General features: G+C 43.9%; 1 protein-coding gene across 25 annotated transcripts in view; it reads left to right on the forward strand.

Moving 5' to 3' along the window:
* Positions 1 to 24,064, forward strand: part of TCF4 (transcription factor 4) — a 240,179-nt gene that overhangs the window by 74,160 nt on the left and 141,955 nt on the right. For 21 of the 25 annotated variants that reach the window (XM_055698366.1, XM_055698367.1, XM_055698364.1 and 18 more), the window contains 2 exons: positions 3,435 to 3,496; positions 5,863 to 5,959. The exons of the other annotated variants lie outside the window; for them this stretch is intronic. In XM_055698366.1, the coding sequence (XP_055554341.1) occupies positions 3,435 to 3,496; positions 5,863 to 5,959 (159 nt within the window). The remainder of the gene's footprint in view (positions 1 to 3,434; positions 3,497 to 5,862; positions 5,960 to 24,064) is intronic. 25 annotated transcript variants of the gene reach the window in all.

A 24,064-nucleotide genomic window follows, 5' to 3' on the forward strand; every position in this document is an offset into this window, starting at 1 on the left:
AGCTCTCCCCTTCTGTGCCCAGGAGTGCCTTCCTGCTTGGCAGTGCTTCCCCTGCCTAGGCAGGACTTTCTGGGTTAGTCTTGAGTGTGCCCAGGGGCTTGGTCTGGGATGGTGACAGAGATGAGGAGTACCCCAGCCCTGAGGTACGTGTTATTCTCATGTTATTTTAAGCATCTGATAGTGCCCTCTGCTCATTGGCATGCTTGGCTTGAGGGAAAAGTAGGGATAATGCAGCAAAGAGTACCAGAAAGGACAGCCGGGCAGGAATTCGGCTCACCACAAAAACATATGTTTGACTGTAAGCATGTAAATAGTTCCTTTGGTGTTATTGGGGCGGTTGGCCATGAAGCCAGTATTTCCATGTGCTGCTGGAAAGTACTGGTCATCTTTGGGAGTGTGGTGCTCCTTCCTTTTGCCTGAAGAGAAAAAAAAAAGTTTTTTGAAGAACATGACTCAAAAGAGGCACCATGAGTGGGTTACATTGTGTGTATTGTCTCAGCATGTGTGGAAGGGATGGCAGAAGACTCTCATCTGGCACTGGGTGGTTGGCATCCAGAGGGAAGAGCTCAGCAACTGGGTGCTGGCGTGGTGATGCCCCCTTCCCCCTCTGCTCTCCCTCCTGGGCACAGAGTGCAGGAGAAGGTTAGTGCTCAAACCACAGCCCTGAAAGGTGTTATTTTACATGATGTGTTAGAGTGCCCAAGACAATAGCATCTATAGTCCTCAAATAAAAATGTATGGTATAGAAGTGTGAAAACCTTTACTGGCATGTAAATCTCCTAGCACTGACCATGAGCTAGTGGAAGGGGCCTTGACAACATGTATTATTTTAATTAGCTGACTTTTACAGCAAATGAGTAGGTTAATAAATGAAGTTTGTAACAGGGAGCTACGTGAGTAATGCCTCTTTGTTCATGAAAGCAGAGTTCCCCAGGTGCTGCCCCGTGCAGAGCCCTTCACTGGTGTGGCTCTGGCCCTTTACCCTGCTTTACCGGGCTTGTGGGTGTCTACAAGAGAGCTGAGAGCAGGATGGGGCTGAAGCCAAGCCTGCAGGCACTGGCTTTGTCACCTTTCCCAAGGTGGGCTCAGAGCTATCACCCAGTCCCCCAGGTGCTGTTCCTAAGGGCTCAGCTGTTTTGCTCACTGATGGATTTTGGAAGCTGTGCTCGAGGGTGGGATGATGCCCATCAAAGTCAATGGGATAAAATTCACTGATTTTGAGCAGGCAATGTATCGGGGCTCTACAAAGTTAATTGCCTGTTACATAACAAATTATTTAAAAAAATAGGCCTAATTAAACTAATAGAATGGTTGATCTGATCTGTCAGGTAAATGATACACATTTGCTTTCTTTTTCTGGAGCTTAATTAAATATTTACCTAAGAGTGCCTTGTGCTATTAACATGTTCATCTGTTATTGAGATAAGGGGAAAGTATTAAACTCTACAAATGTGTTTTGGGTTTTTTTAATCTTGGAAACCAACCAGATTTGGTCACAGCACCGGTATTTGAAAGTGCTAATGACCGTTTCTGTTTCTCAGACAACTGAAGTTCCCGCTGATCCCAGAAGTCTGGATGGACCCGTGCACAGGTGGAGAGGGAGTTGCTGGTGTGCGTAGTTCTTCAGCAGCATTCTGAGAAAGTTTCTCTTGCCAGCAAGTCCAAATACGTATTTTTCAGATTAGATTAAAGCTACTGTTTGTGCATGGCAAAAGACAAGCAGTATTACTGTTTCATTAGGATGCTAGTGGGTACACAGGAGTAAGTTGGAAAATAGCAGTGAAATGTGCAATAATACTGTTATAGATCAATGTCAATCACATTTCCTGATATTTAACATACTGTAAGTAAAAAAGTAATGGATTTAAGCAGTATGGTCTTGTCCATCAATGTACTAAAGGATATGCTTAACGTTAAAGCATGAGTGATCTCATTTACTTAAATTAACATGAAAGCGAACTATGATTTTGGTGGAAGTATTCACAGGCTTCCATTAAACTTGCGTGTGAGTGACTCGCTGAACTAGTGTTGTGTTTAGCCATTAAATTTTTACCCAAGTGGAAAGTCTCAGGACACTCCCAACTCATTGTAGTAAAAGTTTTGCGACGGGCAGCAGTTGTGCAAGCATATCCCAGCATATCTGAGTGTGCTGTGGAGCATCTTCTGGTGTCACTGTCAGTGGTACCCTGTGGAGTTGAGCTCCTGGACCTTTCCAAGCTCTGAAGCAACCTCAGCATGGCCAGCCTGGAGGGGCACAGGGTACCTGAGAGGGACAGCACCATGCCCTTGGGGTGTCTCTGGAAGAAGTTCCTGCGTGGGTGGGGTGGGGGGCTCCACATTTGAAAGAACATTCAGTGTTATAAAGAAGTTTTGATAACAATAAACTGGGTTAATTGATAATGCTGGGAAAGATGGGGAAAGTGGAATAAAAATAGTTGCGTCAGAAGAAATATTGGGGACTTCTGAAATGCAGAGAGTGTTCATATGCAAAATGTGTCTATGCCCTGTTTTTTGTGAAGGCAAGTGTGGCGTTGCAGCCTGGCTAGGCTCTTGCATGCAGTGACCTGGAAGCACGCTGCACTGGCTGGCGAGCGAAGCTCACCTCTCCTTCCTGGGGTGACTATTGAGCTGCCCCTTTGGTGCACAGATACAATGCACGCCAGAAAACAGCAGGCTGAGACATTCCTGTGTTTTGTTGCAAAGTTAAGAGGTTCTTGCAGGTTCTCTGGCCCATGCCCTGAACAGCAGGTTTCACCATGTCCTAGCACACATGCCGTGGGATGTGTTACTCCTAGAGATGTCCTCTCGAGTGGGGCAGGAGGGGTGCGTGGTTAAAAGCACCCTGAAATGGGCTGTCTGAAATTACTGGAGTGTCTCCCACCCGATGGTTGCAATGAATTCTATATGAAATAATAGAGGAAAAGACAGAAATACCCACTGTGTGCTTGGCTTTAGGACTGTGCTTTTCTCTTCTTGAGACGCAAATATGTGTGTAAATGTTTTTTCTGCAGCAGAAGCCTTGATGAGGTGGTGAGAGGTACATTTACCCCAAACATGCCTTACTAACTTCTAGGTTTCACCTGTTTTATCATGTTTTCTTTTTACTGTTTGACAATACTTATTTTTGTGCTGGAGGTTTTGCTAGGATTTTGATTGGTACAATGCAGTCACTTTTTAAAGAGTTGAGAAACACTGAGCCGCTGAAGTAATTTTTATGTTCAAACCTCAGGTTCCTGAGGGTCCGGTTCATTTCTGCTGTGAATTTAAATGAGTTAATTTAAGCAGTGGGTCAGAAGCCACTACCATCGTAGTAGCCCTGTGCCTGATTCTTAATTAAAGGCAACAAGAGATTAATTTGAAACATTAATTTAAAAGTGCCTATACAAAAGGAAAGAATTATTGCAATAAAGCCTAAAGAACTTTTTTGTCCCTAGATGTAGAAGACAGAACTAGCTCAGGGTCCTGGGGGAATACAGGACATCCTAGTCCATCCAGGGTAAGTATATCTAATCTTTCTCCCCAAAGCAGACTTCCTGCATATGTAAATTTACAATCTTAAATACGAGTTTTACACCTGATTGCATAGAAAAATGGGCATGCAAAGTTGGCTGTAGCCTGTCTTCTCTTTAAAATTGCTTTTTATTTTATTTTAACATTCAAACCTGAGTCTATGATTGAATTTGGTACCTGCTCTGCTACCTCTAACAGGTAGCGAGAAGATTGATTAACCATTTTTTCTTGCTATGCATGATCATCTACAGCCACCACCCAGAGTGCAGGTGGAGCAGAGATGTTGTTGCCAAACTTTGCGTTCTCTGCAGTTGGATTTTTAGAGATTGCGGGTGTCACTAAACCTGAGGAGAGGGCCAGCGCTCAGGCCCGTGCCAGGGCTTGCTGGCCACTCCATGGCCACCCTTGGCCACCCCAGGGCCCGAGCTCAGGGCAGCAAGGCTGGAGAGGGGCAGCCAGGTCTGTCCCACTATGCTGGGGCTGCCCACCAGCACAGCCGTGCCCCTGCCCTGCCCGCAGTGCCCCTTGGCTGCTCCTTGCCTCTGGTGAAGAAGGGGTTTCAGACCCTTCTACTCGGGCAGGGGCTGGCAGCTGGGCATTTCAGCATGTCATGGTACCCTCCCCCAGCCCCCGCTGTCATCATCCGAGCCCCAGGGCAGGTAGCCTGGCTGCTAGCCACCTGCCTGCCTCTGTGCTGAGGATGGGGCACACACATCCGCTGTGCTCCCCATGTCAGAGTGGGATCCCCCTCCAGGGAATGCAAGCACGGAGCTGCTATCTGGCACGGCAATATTCTGCGTTTGCTGGGATTTGTGAGACAGCTGGACTCAGTCATTTTGATTCTGTCTGTAGACAGTTATCCAAATTCTTTAGACACCTCAGGATTGGGATGCCAGTTCCTTTGGTAGGGGAGAAGTGCTATTTCCAGCAGAGCAGCTGTGCGGCTTGCCCCGAGTGGCACGGTGTGGGCAGCCCTGCCAGTGGTCTCCACGGGCCACCCCGGCAGCCCCCTCCCCAGCTGGAGCATCGTGGCTTTGACTGTCCCCAGGACTGGGCACGGCTTGTGCTTCAGTACCAAGATGATTATTTCTGTTCGCTTCCTGCAAATGCATGAAGTACACTTACGCTGGGCAAAAAGTGCCTTCGCTGTTATGCCCTTATTTAAACAGTTTGTTTAAATTGCTTTTTAATTGTTTTCTAATTAACGTGAAGGATCAGGTCTCACGAGCAGTGCTGCTGGGAGCTCCATGCCCTCGAGTGTCTGCCTGGCGAGGGGAAAGTCAGTTGCCCTGTTCATCCTCAGGCCGACCTTTCCCCTCGGGGCAGGTCCTGCCCTCGGCGGACCTTGTGCCAGCTGAGGTTTTAGGGGGACATCTGCAGCGCTGCACCACAGGCAGCTGAGGGGGGACCCCGGTCCTGCCACCGAGGGGGGGAAGCCCAACACCTTTTCTTATTCTGTCCCGCTTAGCATCCATTACGTCATTACCACTCACATCTGTCGGTTTTATTTTTATCCCTTTTTTTTCCTTGACACTTGTATTGCTTCCAAGGGAAAAATGTTTTGAAAAGTAAATTCTAAATTTGCACACACAATTATTTATGCATGCAAAAACTTGAATGTGAGTGTACAATGAAGTTTTGAGATATAAAGAAAAGAGCACGAGCCTGGGAAGAATTCTGGAGTTTCAATCAAGCCTGTGCATTAACTGGCAGTGTTATTCTGCAAACAGCCTGACCTCTCTCTTTCCTTCTTTGTAAAATGATGATGGTATTTCCACATTGGAGGAATTACTTTCTCGTGAGTTCTTCTAAACCAAAGAAACATTACATAACTGCTGCGCTCGGCCAATATTTGTAGTTAAATTTAAGATTTTGCAAGTTGAGTGACTGAAAGCAGAAGGTTGCACCAAAACTGTTTCAACAATTAGGGGCTTGATCCTGGAACAGTTTTTCTATGTCCTTGACTCTGTAGGTAGCATTTGGATTTAAAAAGCAAAATGTTAAAAGGAGTAATTCTCTGCTGTTCTTGCATGTGTTACAGGCAAGAGACTTGTATGCTAAGAGGGGGCTTTATGCTGAATTGCACAGCAAGAAATTCCAGGAACCTCATCTCAGTCACCCTTTCAGGATTATCCACACGGCAAACCGAAGTCAATTACTAATGAAATAAAAATTTGAAACAGCTTTAAAAATGTTCTGGAACACATCACTTCCAGCAGAATCAATAGGGGGAAAACAATAAAGGAGACAATATTTCTTATAGCTGGCTTAGAAGGGAAATAGGGACCTGTAGGTTTTGAAAAATGCCATTTAAACTTGTAAAATTGTGTTTTTTCCCCAATTTGTTAACAGAACTATGGAGATGGGACTCACTATGATCATATGTCGAGCAGAGACCTTGGGTCGCATGACAATCTCTCTCCTCCCTTTGTCAATTCCAGAATACAAAGTAAGAAATCCATTTCCTAACTTGACTGTGTTGTTTAAAGTGGAATAAGTGAACCAGAAATAAAACTCTGAGGGCTTAAATCAGTCATCCTCATTTTTGGGGTTGACTGTACTCAACGTAAGGATGGGAACGTGGATTTTGACCTTTTCTTTTTTTTAAGCTATCATTCAAATTCAGAAATGTACAGCAGTGCTGTTTATTGAATAGACTTGTGTTTTCTCGCTGTGCGAGGGATATGACTTTTGATGCAGTAACTGCAGTATTTGCTGAAAGAGGTAAATGGTTGTTTCCTAAGGCTCAGCCTTTCCTTTTCCAAGAAGTGACAGGTTGGCAGAGAAAATAAGGACATGCTCTGAGCAGGACTTTTAAAGTAGAAAAGGCCTTCTGAAAATATGATAAATATAGGTTAGCAAAAGGGAACAGATAAATAAGTGGTGAGGGACGCCAAAGCCATTGTTTGTTTTGGAGTGTGATGGATCGCTGCCTGCTGGGACCTGTGAGCTGCAAACTCCTGGATTTCAGACGAGGGTAGCTGCAGCCTATTCTGCTCTAGAAGAGTGAGATTTTGCCCAGGGCATTTGGCAAGGACCCTCTTTCCACCCCACACCTCATGATAGAAAGTTTTGACACCCCTGAATAATCATTTTAGCTTAGCAGTAAACACCATAGCAGTATGAAGAGAGGCTATAATTATTTGTAAATGAATGATAGCTACTTTCTTTAATTATGCTTGATAAATGAGTTTGGTTAAAGTAAATATATGATGTAAAAATATTAGTAATGCTTATGCTTGGCCAAGATCACACCCTTCTTCTGCAGTTGTCAATGAACTAACCAAATGCTTTGCTTTGAAGGATTGAATGTGAGCCAAAAAAACCATGGAGCTGTAACTGCGATATATCATTCTTCAGCTCTAATATACGTCCCTAAAATATGCCTTGTCTTTTAATATTGGGAAATATTTGTGAGTTGTTTAACATATGGGACAGTGTTGGAGCTTGTAGTCATTTGTGTGTATTCACGTACAAAACATGATTACAACAGTTTTAAAGGGTCTAATATAAGCCAAAAAAAGCATGGAAATTTCAACACTCCCTTCTTAACTCACGCCATGGGGCTTAGGTAGTGCACAGAGACACTTTGCAAATAGCCACACACTTCTGTGAAACCCACTGGGCTGCCTGGTGCTTTCAAGTATAACTTTTAATTTGAGTATTTAGCACTTAAAAGTCTCTCTCTTTCTCTTCTGCCTGTCCTTGGGTTACAGAAAACTCTCATTCCTGACTTGGATTGTTTTTGCCTGTCTTAGTGAAAATGCTGGTTTCACTTGGTGTAAGAAATAGTTGTTTAAGAGAAACACTTTTGGAGGCACATGGTTAAAGAATTAAGCTATGGAATACTCTGACTAGGAGCTTTGGAAAGCCTGACGGATCTAGAAGGTTCCAGTCATCACCGTCAGAGGGGTCTGCACAGCCAGTGCTCACCCGGCCGTGGCCTCACATCCCCAGGTGGGAGCCAGCCAGCATCCTCACAGCGCGTGGTCCTAAGTGCCCTGAGATTTTTGGGGGTTTATGACACTTAGTAGTTTCTACTGGAAATAAGACTGGTGATGCTCCTGCACACACAGATGAAGGTGTGTGTGAGCGCATGGCAAGCGACTAACAGCTTTTGACAAGTGTGCTATGGCACAGTAACGCGCGTGTGCTGCTGGGGCCGTCAGCTGCCCTCCACAACCCATGGAGGGCAAAACGCCCCTTTTTTGTGACCATGCTTTAGTATCATTCCTTTGGTAATTGGAGTAGACTTAATTTCTCCTGTTGGGGAGAAACTTTGCTCCCCAGTTTTGTTCTGCTCCTGGACATGGGGCATTGTTGCGGGAGGAGGAGGGATGGCTGCTGGGACGCATGCACCTTCCCTTCCCAGTTGGACACCCCCGAGGGCCTTGGCTGGGAGGGCTGGTCCTGTCCCGTGGGGGAATGGAGACCCTGACCCAGCACCAGGCTGTGGTGACCAGCGGTGCTGCTGCAGAGGTCTGGCTGTGTGAAGCATCGCCCTAACAAAGGCCACTGTCAGTCTGCGCTGGTCACGTCTGTATTTATAGCTTCAGGAGAAACCTATATCCTGTGGGGATGAGCAATGCCCCGCACTGTTTGCTCAGCCGGAGGCTGCCCGCAGTGCCAGCTTGTGACTCCTGTCGCTCCAAACGCGTTTTATTGTTGCCCTTTTCCTGGCAGGTCTTCCAACTCCCCTGAGGAAAGGTCCCCATAAACTCCGGTGTTATGCAGCTGGCACCTGCAGAGCCACACCATCATTTTCCTTCCATGCTTCTCTTTCTCTTGGCACTGATAGAGCCTGATGAGCATCCAGTTTGAACTGGTTTTATACTGGTGTGTACCGTTGACTTGAATGGAGTTGCTCCTGATTTCAGGTGGTTTTCCAGGCAAGGACTTGGTTGTTGCTGCTGGGGATAGGTATCACTGACCCCATACCTGTGAGCCACAAATGTTTGCAGATAGGGTGTGCTTCAATGAAGGCTTATGTTGTGTTTTATTTTTCAGGTATTTGTTTTTAAAACATATTTTTATGTGGCCAGTGTCTAGCAAGGAGCCTGTGAGTTAGGCTTTGGAGCAAGCCTTGTGGGGAGGAGCAGGGAGTTGTAAAGCTGCATGCATTACTCAACTGCTCAAACTCCTGCTTGTGTGTACTCGGATGCAGCTTGCTTTGTGTGTCTGGAGTCCCACTGCCCTGCTAGGTATTTTGTATTTTCTTAAGGGTATCTAAAGAGTAGTAATTTGGCCCAGCAATGAAGTGTGCATGCGGCGGGTATTGCACGTCACGTATTGCTTCTCATTGCCTCTCCCATTTCCAGGCATGCTCTTTGGGAATGTTTCTTATCCTACTACCTGGAATATCTTGCTAGTACATTAAATCATTTACCAATGTACAGTACTTGCTTCTAAACCTCCTGTAGCTTAATGGAGCATTTCACTGCAAGGATTAGATTGAGGTTTCAGGCGCTGCTGAAGAAAGCTGCTGGCTTATGTGGTGACCTTTGAATCTCATCTGGGTTAGCGGTTGATATTTTGATTTGGTTACTGTGGTCATATTGTGACAGCTGCTGGTTCATTATAATTCAGTCCCTCTCCTCCATTTGCCTACCAGGAATATTTAGGTTTGTGTTGCTTCAAAGTGCTCTAAGCACCCAGAATTCAACCTGGCGCTCTGCACAAGGTGAAGCGCTGTGAATGCGTGTGGTCACCAGCTGCTGTCCACTGGACAGGCAGTCACCGCATACCTGGATCCCTCCTGTAGTAGGGAGAAACTTGCAGTGGGAGGAAACTTTCCCTGAGACTTACAAAGCTGATATAACCTAGTTGGCTGAATGTAGTAAAAATGAGAATAGATAAGATCCATGGCACTTCTCTTATTTTTTACATGGACAATTTGTGTCCTCCTCCCCTCCGCATGTAATATTTCTGGTGTTCGCAGTAGTGGTTTTAGATACCTTATTGAAAAAGTTCCTACGCTACTAACCAGAAGACGACATTAAGTTTCTTACATTGCTTTGAGTGTCTCCAAAAGGACGTAAGGTCACTTCATGTAGAACTCTTAGTAGTTGTAGGTGTCGGTTGATGATCTCGTATGTGAAAACAAAATCTTTGCTTGCATTTCTTTTCTCTTTCAATTGCTAGACACAAAATGAAGAACAGATATAAATAGTTTTGCTTCCTTCCCTGTTGTCTGCTTCAGCTGGATGCTGCACTTGCTTCGGTTTGCACTCTTAGATGATCACTTGCCTGACGGGCTTTTGGGAGGGCTGGTGCGTGCATTTGCCAGAGACTGGCACTTCTATCACAAAATAAATATTTTCCTCGCTGGTTTCTTCCCTTTTCCTTTTAAAAATCTCCAAGTCATAATTTTCCCCTTAGCATTGTTATTTCGGAGAAGGTGGCGCTTTCTCATAGTCGGAGTGGCTGAGCTGTGCCAGTGCCAGCGTGGTGCCTAGGAGCTGGGGCGGTGCGGGCTGCCCGCCGTTCCAGTGGCAGGGCTCATGCCTTGGTTCCTGGGGAGCCCCCCTTGGCTGCTGAGCTGCGGCATGCTCTTGGCAAGTCCTTCAGTATCTCTGTGCTCAAATGTGCTTTCCTATTTGTGTCTGAAGAACGTGCACTATGTATTTTGCAGGGGTATTGTGAGATGTGATGAATTACTGTCTGGAAAACACCCTGAGTCCCTTGGATACTCTGTATAGATGCCAATTTTTAATATTATTTTTAATGCTATGATAGCACTTGTCTCTGTACTAATATTGCTGTAGCATTTGCCTTTAATCCATACAGCTTTGATTCTGTTACTGTTATTATAAGTAGAACTGGAATTTTTGCAGATTAGTTAAGTTTACCCAACACAGCGTTATAAGGCCTTGCTTTCAGTTGCTAAACTGTAAACATTTGGGATGAATTTTTCCATGCTGTGTATCTGACTCAGCCTGATTATTATTTTTTTAACCTTCTACAGAAATGATTTCAATATTTCCTAAAATGAGATTACATTTCATCCTGGCAGATTTTTGGTTTTCTCAGTCAGTGTCTAGCACATCATGAACATTAATTCTTTTTCACACCACCTCTGTTATGTCAGGTGGCTTTGGTTCCCGTTTTGCACTGGAGAAGCGAAGGTACGTGAGGACCCATGAGGGAAATGTCAAAAACTGTCCAGCAATTTTAAGTTGTAAATTTGAAATGGAAAAGACTTTGATGGTCTCAGTTCTTGCATTCAGTGGCACCTGAAGATGCCACCACTTGGGGAAATGGTGGTTGTGATGCTTCATGTGTGTCATCCACATTATGGGAGCACCGACTAGGTAGCCACTTAAGTCTCTTAGTGGTGCCTGCTTTTTTTGTTTTGTTGTTTCATAAGGACTTTTGAGGGCAATGCAGTATTGAAGGAGCTTGGCAACTTATGGTGGCTAGAAAATGAAGAACTGACTATTATATTTGGAAAAAAGTAAATTCTATGTAATGTATAGAAAGAAACAGGTGAGTGCTTTTTAAAAAAAAAGCAGTCAAAGGTGAATCTTCAGGAATCACAAGCAGAACTATGTTTTTCAGAACATTCTGTGGCTGCCTGAAAACGTATCGCATTAACTGAGATGAGTTTTAACAACAGAAAATTTGACTGTAACAAGTAAAAAGATCAGGAAAGGCCTTGAGAAACCAAAGAGCTGGAAATCCTAGACTTCCCTTTTGATTTAAAGTATTTTGCATTTGTGCAGCTGACACAACCCAGAACCTGCAGTTTAGGAAGATTTGCTGAATGGATGCTGTGTGACAGGCGAGTGCCCAGGGATTCCCCAGCCACCTGGAAAATGGGAGGAGTGATCTGACCGTACTCGTTTCCACCTGGAGATGAGGCAATTTGGGGTGGGTGGAGTAGGATGCAGCTACAGCAGTGCTGGGGAGGGGATAGGTACTGGTATTGGGGTTCCTTAGAAAGCATGATGACTGCCACGTCCCCGAAGGACACTGAAGCCCATGGTGTGGCTGGGCTGCAAGGCAGCCTTTGACATGGTCCTGTGGGCATGGATGGAAGATGTTCTGGGGCCGTGAGCAGAGCTGCTGTTTCTATAGAGACCCACTATGACCTGAAAAAGGCAGGTCCCCCGGTGCAGGACCCCTTCCCATGGAGGCAGAGCTCTCTGGCTTGCCGAGGCAGTGGGAGCTTCGGGGCTGTTCAGAGGAAGGGCTTAAAACCTGAGTTTAGCTGACAGGTTTGAGCTATTTGGCTCGTTTGGCAAGTTGTGCCTCCAAGTCTGCATCTGGCATCTTGGTTATTTTGGTTCTGTGTTTTTATTCGCCTCTCAATTCACTGAACTCCCCTTGCAACGAGGAAGTAAATCCATGAAAATCCATCCAGTGAATGCTGTATGGATATATATGCCCACCCACCCAAGTCTTGTTCTTTCCATCCCCACGTGAGTACAGAAGGGAAGATCTGAGACTGGGTTTTCAACCCAAATCCAGGAAAAGTAATCTATCGAGGTTTCTTTGCCAAATCTAAAATTGCTTCGCCAACCAAAATACCTCGTTTTCAGCATCTTCAAGCCTTAAAAACGGCACTAATCTTGGAAATAAATGTGCTGCTTTACATATCGAGAGAGCAAGGCACTGTAAATGCACCTCCAAGAACTGAATTACAAACCAGCAACTGATTTCCAGGTATGGTCTATTTTGCTTTCTAACGGACATGTATCTAATCTATGTGTAAGTTAAGGCTCTGTCTTCCTTCCCTTACCTAGGAACAGCTGGACAGGATTTCTTCCAGTCTTTTCTTCTGGATTTGTTTTAGTGGTTTCTGCACAACAATGTACAAGTGCTTCTGGAAAACCCTGAGCAACAGTTTGAGTTTAACTATGCAAGGCTTCAAGGCTGAGACCTGAGGAGCTTAGATGTAGCACTTTAGCTTTCTAAGATAAGGGCAATGAAAATCACGTGATTTACTGTCAGCTGGGGCCTTGAAGGGTGCCTTAAAAATGCTTTGTAGAAGATGCTGGCTCACGTATCCCTTCTTGCTGCGGAATAAGCCTGCTGCTTCTCTTGTCTTGCTTGCCTATGAACAAAATCAACAGGAAAAATCTGGGCTGCAAAGCATTTTGTAGACGTAGGTATAAATATGTTACTGTTCCCAATCAAGAGTTAATGTATTTTGCAGCAAGTCAATCTTGCAAGCACTGCCAGTCAGGATTCTGAGCTTCAGCATTCAACCCCAGCCTCTCGTACAGTCCTGAAGAGAAGAAATTACGTTTCCATTTATTTGAGGAGCGAGCAGCAGATGTATAAATAGAAACTGTAGACTCTGGCAATTAATGTCTGTATACTGAGCAAAGAATTGAAATATTATTTTGTACTACGTAGTCTTCAGTGAAGTTTACATTCCTTTGTATTTTGTTCTTAAAACAAGCCCAAGCATTTTTAATAAGTTATTTTGTGTGACAGTTGTATTCTGCGTAGTGTGGCATAGTCTAGAGCTGTGTGAAAAATTTGCATTGAACTGCGAATGCATTTGATCTCAATTTGGAGTACAAATTGTAAGTTTGCAAAATACTGCCTGAAGTTATCCTCCCTGTTGGCAGAAAGGAAGGTCTTCCTGCTAGTCTTCCAGACCTTTCTTCTGCAGACCTGGAGGGTTTTGAGCCTGTCGTTGGGGTGGCCCTGGAATGGGGATCGGGGCACAGAGTGGCAGCATGAAAAGCACGAAGCGTGTGCAGGCGTTGGGTAACGGCTGCTCCAGGTGGAGCTGGCTCAGGAGCCTCGGTCAGGCTTCTCCTGAAGAAAGCACAACGGGCACAGGGCTATGCGGGGTCCGCTGGGCTCCATGGCTCTGGGTTTATCTGCTTGAGACACCGCAGGTTTCTGCATTGCAAGCACATCAATAGAGAAGTGGCTTTTAAAGTAACATCCAGAAGGTGCTTTAATGGTTAATGAGCTTCTGCCCTTTAGATAGCTGAACTGAGTTTGGCTTTCAAACAAGTGTTTGCTGCTGTTCTCCAGCTGAGCTGGTATTAGTGGCAGAGGGAATTTGAGCTCACACCTGTTTGAGCATTAAAAGAAATGTGTAAGTGACTGACTTAAAATATTCATGGAGAGGAAAAAAATCCCATTTCTAGAAAGCCTTACACCACCAGGAAAACCATTGTTAGACATTTAAAGGAAAGAAAAAAAAACACCACCACCACACCCCAAACCCCACAAAACAAAAAAAGCAACAGCCCCCCCTAAAAAAAACAAACAACAAAACAAACAAAAAACAACCCCCACCCCCCACCCCCCCCCAACCAACCAACCAACCACCACCAAAAAAACCTGGATTTGCGAACTACTTGCAATCTTCCTATTTTCCTGAGTTGTTTGTAGTCCCAAAATCGGTGAGTGTACACCTCAAGTAGCAGCATGCTTCTGGGGGACACGACTGGCTTGGATGTGGAATAGATTTGCATTACAGCTGGGAAGTATACATGTGGGAAAATCTGTGAAACAAAACAAAGTTGTTGAATTACTAGGTCATTTACATAGCTGCTCCAGCCATGGTCCATTAAACAGGCAAAAACAATGGGTTTGTTCTGTTCTCTAGTTAAGGCACAGAATGTGTAAAACAATGCCTTTTTAGCTGGATAATTAATAATTGTTTTGAGCCCCGATGTACCTTAAGTCTGGACTTCACCGGGTATAGAGAGGCTGAATCAAATGAGGCGTTCGCTAAGTAAGATCAACTTATTTTGTAGGTCTTGGTGTGTTCCTCTAGAGAAAGTAGGCAAAGCTGTGAGGTGGCTGTGCGCTGATGCTGGCTCCGTTAGCCACGGGCAAAGCCTGGGCAGCGCGTTGCTGGTCAGAACTAACAGCCGTCTGCATTTCCCCAGCAGATTTCTTCTCAGGCTTTTTTCTGAGGGCATCCAGGAGAGAAAATTGCCATCGTTTTCTGTAGGAAGATGCGGTAGTCTCAAAGCAAAACCTGATTTATACTTTTGGAGTTAAACTTCTAATTCTCTCTCGAAACTCCTTCTGACAGGTTCTGTAATGACTCCTCTATTCTTGTCCCCGATCTTCAGCCTCGAGTGCTGTACTGGATTTAGCACATTTGGTCAGATGCACAGAATATACAAAATCAAATATAAAACAGTTCCAATGGAAATGATAAAAAGGGTATGACAGGAGGGTACAGTAATTCTCTACAGCATCATGCCAATAGATACATCTTACCATATGGTCTGAATTAAGGACAGCACCAGTTCTCACACTATACAAGGCTGATGGTATACTAGGTCTATGCTTTGATCCTTGTACCATGTGAAATAAAAAGATATGGAGCATGCGTTTAACAGGAACCATCAGTGCTTTAATTAGATTATATTTATTTTTAACTAAAATCAGAGTACTCGGATACATTTCTTTATTCTGCAAACTTTTACTATGTGATTGTGGTCTTAAGCATACTCAATAGTTCTAAAAAGAGTATAGAACGAGAAGTGATGGAGAACGATATTCTGGGAAGTAAACGTGCTGACTAAATGTGATGAAGAAATTAGGCCAACGATCAAATATTAAAAAGAGCGGCATTGTGCGTGCATATATATATACATAGTGTGTGTGTGTGCGTGTGTGAGAATTATCCAGAAAAAGCAGTTTTGATTAATTCTTGGATGAGGAAGTGTGTAAACGGATCAGCAAGAATTTAGTTACAAGCATTTTTAATTTGTTGTTTAAATGCCTGATTCTGGTTCACATTGCCAGCAAATTTTTGTTTTCCAAATATGCCTTCTAGGAGAATATTTTTTTTTTTGTCCTTCCTAAATTTTAACTTTAATGTAAATCTCATAGCTAGCGAATCGATTCCAAAGTGAGTTTTGGCTGAGATTACAAATTTCCCATGGGATGTGGAGCAGCACTCAGAAGGTAACTGGACATCTGAAGAGTGCTTGTTTTAGGAAGTGTTACATGGAGAAGTTTGCAGGCATCGGTAGAAGTTGGCCCAATGGCTGTAATCTGTTTAATCATTCTTTATTTTGAGTAGCAAACCAAAACAAATCAAGAAAAAAAAAAAGAAAAAAAAGAAAACCGAGAAAATTAGTGAAACTTTAGAGTAACTGTTGTTCACTGAGCATTAAAATGGGCTCAAAGCCAGGACAATACTCGTAGTAATTTTAAAAGCACTAAATTACCTGCTGATAGTAAGGTGAGGTGTGCAAACAGAGCAGCTGTTACATTCCAAGTGTAGCTCACATTTAGCTTTGTATATTAGAACCTATTTTCCCAGGGAATAGAAAGATGATGCCTTATAAATACGCAACATCAAGGGGAATTGGTACCCACTGAAAAATAAGTGTAACAAGTATATTCTACACAGCTGTGGTAAGGATAAATAATATGATGAAAAGCATACTAACATCCTAATATAGAAGAACAAGCACTGCAAAAAGTAATAGTAAGAAAGGAAGGCAAGAATATAAGATGTAAAACATCAAGTTCAGAGAACGCATGGAATGAGGTTCAATGTTAAAAAATAATCTGAAAGCAAAGAGAGAGAAAGGAAGGAACAACCATACATAGTTAAGATGAATAATCATGAAAGACGATTGCAATGCATAAAGAAGGGGAGGTCAGTAAAGTAGATTTTAGGACCTCTTAAAGATGGAATGGGTGATTTATTGACAGATGATGTAGACACTGCTAAAAAATAAATGGATTTTTTGCCTCAGTGTTCACAAAAGTGGATGGGGAACAGATGCCAGAATCAGATATAAATTTCCCAGGGGAAAGGCAAGAAATATTGAAGGAAATAGGGATTATTCCAGAATGGGTGATCACATGGTGGGTGAGAACATCAGTAGATGGATTAAACTCTATAGAGGAGCCATCACAGAATTCTTAAGTAAGAAAAGAGAAAGGACTATTGCATGTTTGCAGGGGGAAAAAACCAAATAACTCGCTCCCCTCAGTTCTGAAGTGTCCTCAGCTGTCCGCCGAGATAACCAGGAGGGGAGCTGCTCTTTCGCCACAGCAGCACAGTGCTTTTGTCCCATACAGACTTTCATTGACGAGTTTTGTGCGTGGCACTCTGGTTTAGTTCTTTTGAAATTATTTTGAATATTTACAATATATTTTATAAGGATGAGTCCAGTCTACACAAAGTGTACATTCGTGTATGAAAGGAATACAGAACTCAGTTGGGTCAGCAGAAAATGTTGAGGAAAATGTTGCTGATCCAGAACTGTAAGGTGAAGTGTTTCCAAGTGCTTTCTGCTCTGTGGTGTGTTCTGCTGCCTCAGAGAAAATTCTTGATAGCTTTTACTTCTGCCAGAATAAACATATTCTCTATCTGATGGGAAGGTTGATATTATGTGGTCTGATGGGAAGGTTTGAAGGTGAGATTTGTCAGGTCATAGTTACATCTGGAATGTTTTTGTCTTTGTGGTCTCTAGGAGAGTGCAAGACCAGGACATATGTGCCTCTTATGTTTGCCCTCAGGTTCAAAGTTGACTCTCAGCCAGAGTCTGGACCTGGGTCTATGAAGAACTAATACGCAAAGTTTTGATGCTCTTCTTTCTGAGCCTCTTAATGGTCTAGAAGAATCATGCTCTTGGTGGCACAGTCTTCAGTATGAGCTTGAGTGAGCTTCGCACTTTCATGAATGACTGAACTTACACGTTCAGTGTAACAAGGAAGTTTCATCTTACTCATCTTGCCAGCGTCATCCTCAAGCCTCATGTTTCTTCAGAGGCATTTTTGCTTTCAGATATTTGATATCAAAGGTTCTCACGCCTCTTCCCAGGCCAGATTCATTAGTTTCTTGTACTCATTAGGTTTGGCTGTCTTCAGAGGAATGGTGTCTGAGTGACTGGCAGACAGTAGCACTGAAGCTGGAGGCAAAATGAGACATCTCATTTCTGATGAACAGGCAAATGTGAAAACCGAGGGAGGTAACAGGTAGAATATTTAAGACTGAGCTAAGCTGTTGCAGGGCTGTGGACTTGAGACTTGTGGTCTTCCTGAGTGCATACATTAGGGGAACAAAAATTAAAATTTACCAGTATTTGCTGGCTTGTGAAAAGAACAGTGCAAACTGAAACTGAACTGAGATTGTCCATTTGGCAGAGGAGATCTTTAGTATTTAGATACCAAGCTGATTCAGCAAAACACTTTATCTATAAAACCTTGTAATACCTTAGAAATAGAATCCAGATCAAACAAAATTTCACATCCCCCAGGCAGAAGTTTCTGTCCAATACTTTGGAAAGCTTTTGCAGAAGACCAAACTCTGTCCTTTGAGTGGAGTCTTACCGTCTTCCCAAATGCAGATTTTCTGCTACCAGCAGATTTTTTTCTGTTGGTTTCTCATCTCTGCAGCTGCAGGGCAAATGTTCTAGCAGAGAGGCAGTTCTGCCTTCATCTCATCTTCCCCCCTTGACCTGCAGATTGGAAGCGTGCTTTGTGTTTGCTGGTCATCCCGAGGAGACACACCTTCTGGTACCTCTACCCATCCGCTTTGGTAGCGTCTGAAGTGATGAAGGCTGATATCTGAGGAATGGCAGTATGTTTGGTAGGCTGATGTATCTCGTGAAACTTTTGCCTAAACTTAACTAGACCTTCCTTTTAAGGATCTTCTGCCAGCTTCTGTTGGAAAAGTAAAATACAGATGCACTGTAACTTGGATAATACTTTATGTGCTTATCATGATGGAAATATGTTCTGGCCTCAGTAGCCTTCTATGACACCACCAACCTCTTAAATAGTGTCTCTTGGGATGTAAGGGATTGCAAAGGAATCTCTGAATAGGTGATAAATTCTCTCATAATCCCTGTTTTGTGGACAGAAACATCCAAATGCAACCAGAGACTAAGCTTATTGCTGTAGCCCTCCACTTGTCCGTGTTTACATTCCTGGAGCTCCCTGCCACGCTCCTAGTCATGACCAAGTAACATCCTCACTGCTCAGTTTATTTAGTGTCCTAAATCCACTTGGTGTAGTCCTCATTTTCTATTGATGGAAACTGTTGAAAGCCTAGAGCTTTCCAAGCATGAGTGGCTATAGAAGTCACATGTAAAATGTGTCATTTCTCTAGAGAGCATGCCCAGGTTACGTTGGTGTGACAGACTCATGGGTGTTTGCTTGAGGATGAGTTTTGTTACAGAGGTGCTTTGGCCTTCTGTTGTTAATACAAAAATCATTTCTCCCTGCCCATCAGCAGAATTTTCCACACGTATAACACACCCCAAGTTCTAGCCATCCTAAAATACGTTCTGCGCCTTTTTGTTGTGGTTGGATTCAAGGCAACGGAGCTCCAGCCTTTGCATCTCTGAGCTTCTCTAGACTAAGGGTTTGCAAGTGGGACTGAAATTCACTATTTAATTGCTTCTGCTTTTCTGCAGAATGGAGCGAGAGACTTTTATCGCCTCCAGAGTACTTGGCTTGCACATGCAGAATGTGCTTTTAGGTCAGCTTGGGGAGTTCCCTTCCTGCCCCCCTTTCTGGGGGTAAGCCAGGTGGAGTGGCCCGTTAGCAAGGCAATAGCAAGGATCTCTTTGGTAGGCTTATAAACGCTAGCAGAGCATGGCAGCCTGAGCTGTGTCGTGTTTAACTTGATCATTTAAATAGCCAGTCCTTTTCATTGTGTTTTGTTTGACTAGGTTTCACCTCTTTGTATGGCAGAACTATTCTTTGTCTAACTTTGATATTTTTTTTTTACATGTGAAATGGTTTTGATCACGTTATACGGAGCTGTCATCACACCCTGAACAGTTGCAATTTCTGTGCCTGCTCATGTGGTGCACACCTGTAACATGTTGGGAATGGACTTGGCTTTGAAGCTAGACTTGTTCTCTCATAAGAGTCCACATATTTCTTCCATCATGTAATGAGATATGCTGATGATACAAAACTGAGGGGAGCAAGCTGCACTTAAAAGAGAGGCAATATAAAATACAGCTTTGGCCACGGTCCTGCAGTTGGATCCATGCAGGAGGAGTCCTGCCACAGTGCTGAGCCCTGTTGACTCGAACGCAGCCCTGTGTAATAATAAAAATCTGCTTGCGAGTCGCTGTTGCTATAGCTTATTTTCTCTAACGCTTTCAAGATTCCTAAAACGCGGAGCAAAATCATGACTTAAAGGTAGAGGGAGTGTGAAAGTAAGAGGGGAGGAAAGGAAAGATGTGCTAGTGGAAGCATTTGAAAAAAGCTCGTGGTTGAGAGGCAGGCCATGAGATTATCCCAGGTGTCACGGAGTGGTGAGTGAATGTCCCTCTTCTCCCGACCGGAGATGGAGAGCAGCCAGCCACATGTCCACAATAGGAAAAAGGATGCTGCGGGATCTTCGAAGGCTTTAAAAATATAGAAAGGACTTTTCTGATTCAGGCCCTGAGATGAATAAAGGGGAGGAAGAGGATGATGTGAACCTGCTTCTTTCGTCATGTGCTAAACAGAAGAAGAGCTGTGGTGAGCACTGGAGGGAACAGGAACCTGCGTTCTGCTTCCGCGACTGGGGTGTGAAGTTGACCTGGAAATTCGTCGGCAGAGCTAAGAACAGGCTCTCGGCGTAGTCCTGTTCAGGGTGATCGGGGCTGCAAGATGAGGCCCTTCCATGTTCTGTGTAGGCTCGTGTTGCTGTTTAATGGAGAGAGACAGATCTGCGGGTTGATGGAAAACAGCGCATTTAAACCTTCACCCCAAACCAAAATAGGTTTGTTTTTTTTCTTTTTTGGGGGGCGTTTTTTTCTTTTTTTATTTTCCCGAAGCTAGTGATCTGAGATTCATGAGCAAAGGTTGAATAAAAGTCAAAGGAGACTATTTTGGCACTTTCTAAGGGATAAGTGAGGCCACATCCATAATCCTGTGCATGGTTCTTGTCACCTTATTATTAGAGCTCTGTAAATCTGGCAAGGATTTATATTTGCCAAATATACCTCTGGCCTAGATTTGGGCTTATATTTGGAATTCAGGCCAGTTTTAACGCCTGTGCAGTTTGTAATTTTTGCCAGTTTTAAGCAAAATAACAGGGAAGAGGATAATGAAGGACAGAGGAGTCAGGAAAGCAGAAAACTAAGAAAGGTGGGAACTAGAAAGGGGGAAGAAAAAGGACAAAGAAATACAGAGCTCATTCCTTCTTTTTTCACGTAACATAACCTCTCTTCTCCCTTCATTCTTCATTGTTGCTCTCTGAATTTAGAATAATCAAATAAATTCAGCCACTCTCTTCTGCTCTGTTTGTGCTCTCACATTTGTTTTTTAATTTGAAAACTTCTCCCTTAATTTCTCTCTCATAAATATTCCCCTCCTCCATTTTAACTTCTTTTCCTGTGCCCCTTGGTGGATATGCTGGCTGTGAAAATTTTCCTGCTCCGCATATCCTACCCTGGTGCACAGGCACCTTGATGTACACGCATACCAGCAAGATTAAAATTCTAAGGACTGAAAAGTATTGCACTTGCATTTGTGAAATAAGCCTTGCAAAGATGCTGGTGAAACAGAGTGATGGTTTGCTGATATCTTGTCCCATACGTAGGTTAGGTGAAATTGGCAGAGATACACTCCCCGACAGTGGAAAATCCCACAAGACTTTCTGAAGGTCAGGGTGAAAGTGTTGGAGTTGCTTTCCCCACGGGCTGGCCCTGTAGGCTGGTCCAGGTGGAATGGTCCGAGCGGATTTGGCTAAATTAAGGGTAGGGAAGCTGTGACTTCCCCAAGGTCAGCAGGAGAACCAAAGGCAGAACTGGAATAAAATCCAGTAATAAGGTACAAGAAGCCCTGGATTCTGGCTGGAGGTAATACCGGTCTCCTGTTTAAGTTTGCAATTTTACGTTACTGGGAGCTCACAGTTTTAACTGAAGCCGCTTAAATTGCATCTTTTAAGTACAGTATGAACCTGCTGCTGCTCCTCTGTCATGCTGGCGGCTGTTACCCATCTGAGAGACCCCAGCACAGCCAAGTGCTCTGTATCAGCTCTCTACCTTCCTCCAACAGCTCCGGTGGGAGGTGTCCGTGCCATGTGCCTCATCCTCTGTTGCTCAGCCGCTGGGCCAGAGTGGAGGAACGGGGCTGGAGACACTGGCTGCAGGTGCGGGTGTACAAAGAACCCGGGTCTGTACTGGTTTTCATGGGAGATAATTATCTATCTCATATAGTTGCATGGGATGGGTGGAGCTGGTTTATTGCATTATTTGGTTGCCTTCTGCAGTGATGATTCATTGGTTATTAATACAAAAGGACTTGTACATGGCATAGGAATGATACAGGAGTATGGAAGGTGCCACAGTGGCAAGCTAACATGAGCATCGACTTTGAGGACTCCCTCACGTGGGAAGGGGGAAGGGCAGGTCTGCCTCCTGCAGGGAGGATGGGATTGCAGAGGGTCCCTTCTGAGGGCTGGGGGGAATGCTACAAGGCCATTTGATCCCGTGATGAATGAGAAACTGGTCACAAGCCTTGAGCTGAGCAAAGGCCAGATGAGAAAGGAATTACATGCAGAAGTTCTCATCCAGAGAAAATAATGTAGGGGTGCATTAATGGCCAGCAGTAGAACCAGATACAGTGAGAAGTTAAAAATAGAAATGTGTTGGTATTTGGAATAAATGTCGTGGTTAGTGGGTTGGTCCCCAACACAAACCAACCCAGGTAGGTTTGCGTATGTCCTGGAATTCCTTCTGTTTCATGCACCCTGGCCTGGCGCTTGCTGCACTGCTCGGTACAGTCTCTGAGCGAGCACTGTGGATAACAGCAGAGTGGGGTGGTGTATTTTTCTTTGCAAATGCTGTCTTTGGATCTCTTGTGTGCTTTTGTGACTGTGCACTTCTTTTTTCCAGAGGCACGTGGAAAATTAATACGTTCTAACTTCACGACAACATCTGAACTTGCAGGACTCCCTTGCTCTCCCCTTGCCGGTTTGCGTTTTATCGGTGTTAAAAGCTTTGCTTCTCCCTTGCGCCTCGCCTCCTCCAGCCCTGCCAGAATACAACGTGTAACCTAGTAGGTTCCTCTGGGCAGCTTTGGCGTAAAGCTCGTAAGGCAAAGCAATCTCTAGGAATAAAGCCGGTACTTCCCATCCCTGGGTAGCCGAAGCAGCAGGGGTGTGGCACAGAGGTGCATCACCACACAGACAGGCTCGGTGGCAGCAGCTGATCATTATTTTTCAGGTTTTGCGATTTACCTGTTGTGCTCAGTGTAACAAAAGAAATGAAATCTCTGTAATTACACTGGAAGGGGGAGGAGATGGTGTTTTAGTGCCTTTGATCTGAAGTTAGAGTAGGTTCAGCTTTTGGAAATTTAATTTGAAAGAGTCCAACGTACACATCTGCTTTTTGTACTGCAGTTTCTTTTGAGCCAAAAAAATATAAATTTATTAATGCAAATGTGTGGATTCTGTTCGTTGGAAGAGAAGGAAGCCCATTTGAAACATAAGTTGACTTTTTCTTTATAGCACTAGAAAATGTTAATAGGTATGATGGGTGCTAGCATCACAGAGTTTATAGGCAAAGTTTTCCGTGAGCAAGCAGACAGCATAAAATGGTAGGATACTTCTGGGAGCGTACAGATTTCTGGGAAATACAATAAGCGAGTGTTTCCAAGGTACTAATGAAAAGAATGGGGGGGTGGAATTCTATTGATAAGCAGTTTAGAAACAACAACAAAACAAGCGTGTCATAAAACTGCTTTGTGAGCTTGCCTGGGTTGGGAGATGGAAGGAGCCTGTGCTGCCCACAAGGAAGCGGAGGGTTTATTTCAGTTGCTCTGCTGATGCCCAGTGTGCTCTAAAATTAGTTGTGCCTCATAAATTGAATGTGATCCAAAATTCAAGGTAGATACTTTCAAAATGTAGCTTAAGAGATGTGTCTTGTGTTTTTCAGGGCTTTGCATAAAAACTGAGAAAAGGCATGTTGGACAGAAAAGATTGCAGGAGATATACTTTGGCTCTCGTAGATGTTCCATCAGAATTTCCCCTATGCACCTTTTTTTCCTATTCCCTGTCAAAACCTGCCAAACAGGAGCTTGGTCAGTCTCTGAAATAACACCATATAAATGAAAATGTATATCTTAAAGCATATGTAAAGAAGCCCTGATGATTCTGTGTGACAGCAGAGAGCTAAAAGAAACCTGAAAGGTTTTGTTTGTTTATTTTTAAATTAACCTGTTTTTGTGCCTTGCGACTGGAGTATATTTTCAGATTTTAAATGAAATTCATTAGGAATTTCCCTGGGTGAGACCTTTCATCAGGTGAGCATCTCTGTGACAAGAACATCTTTCAGATCTACAGAGTCAAGTAGGATGAGCAGCTTTAGTTTGCTTTCGAGAACTGGAGGTTTTTATTTCAACTGCCTTTATTTCATCTTTGTGTCCTTTCAGAAATTACACTTTTCTTCATATTATTAATGCAGCGGAGTTCAGGCAAGTTACAAAGGACTGGCAAATTCTGTCCAACAATGGAAAAAAGGTTTTTTGTTTCAAGTGACATGCGTATCTTAGGTTTGCTTAGGGGAGTTTCTGGGTGGGGAGCAGGTATCCCACCATCGCTGTAGGATGAGCATTCACTGGTCCATGCTGGGACAGGGGTGAGTTGTTCCAGTCA

The sequence above is a fragment of the Falco cherrug genome, chromosome Z (genome assembly GCF_023634085.1).
Source record: "Falco cherrug isolate bFalChe1 chromosome Z, bFalChe1.pri, whole genome shotgun sequence".
Lineage (NCBI taxonomy): Eukaryota > Metazoa > Chordata > Aves > Falconiformes > Falconidae > Falco > Falco cherrug.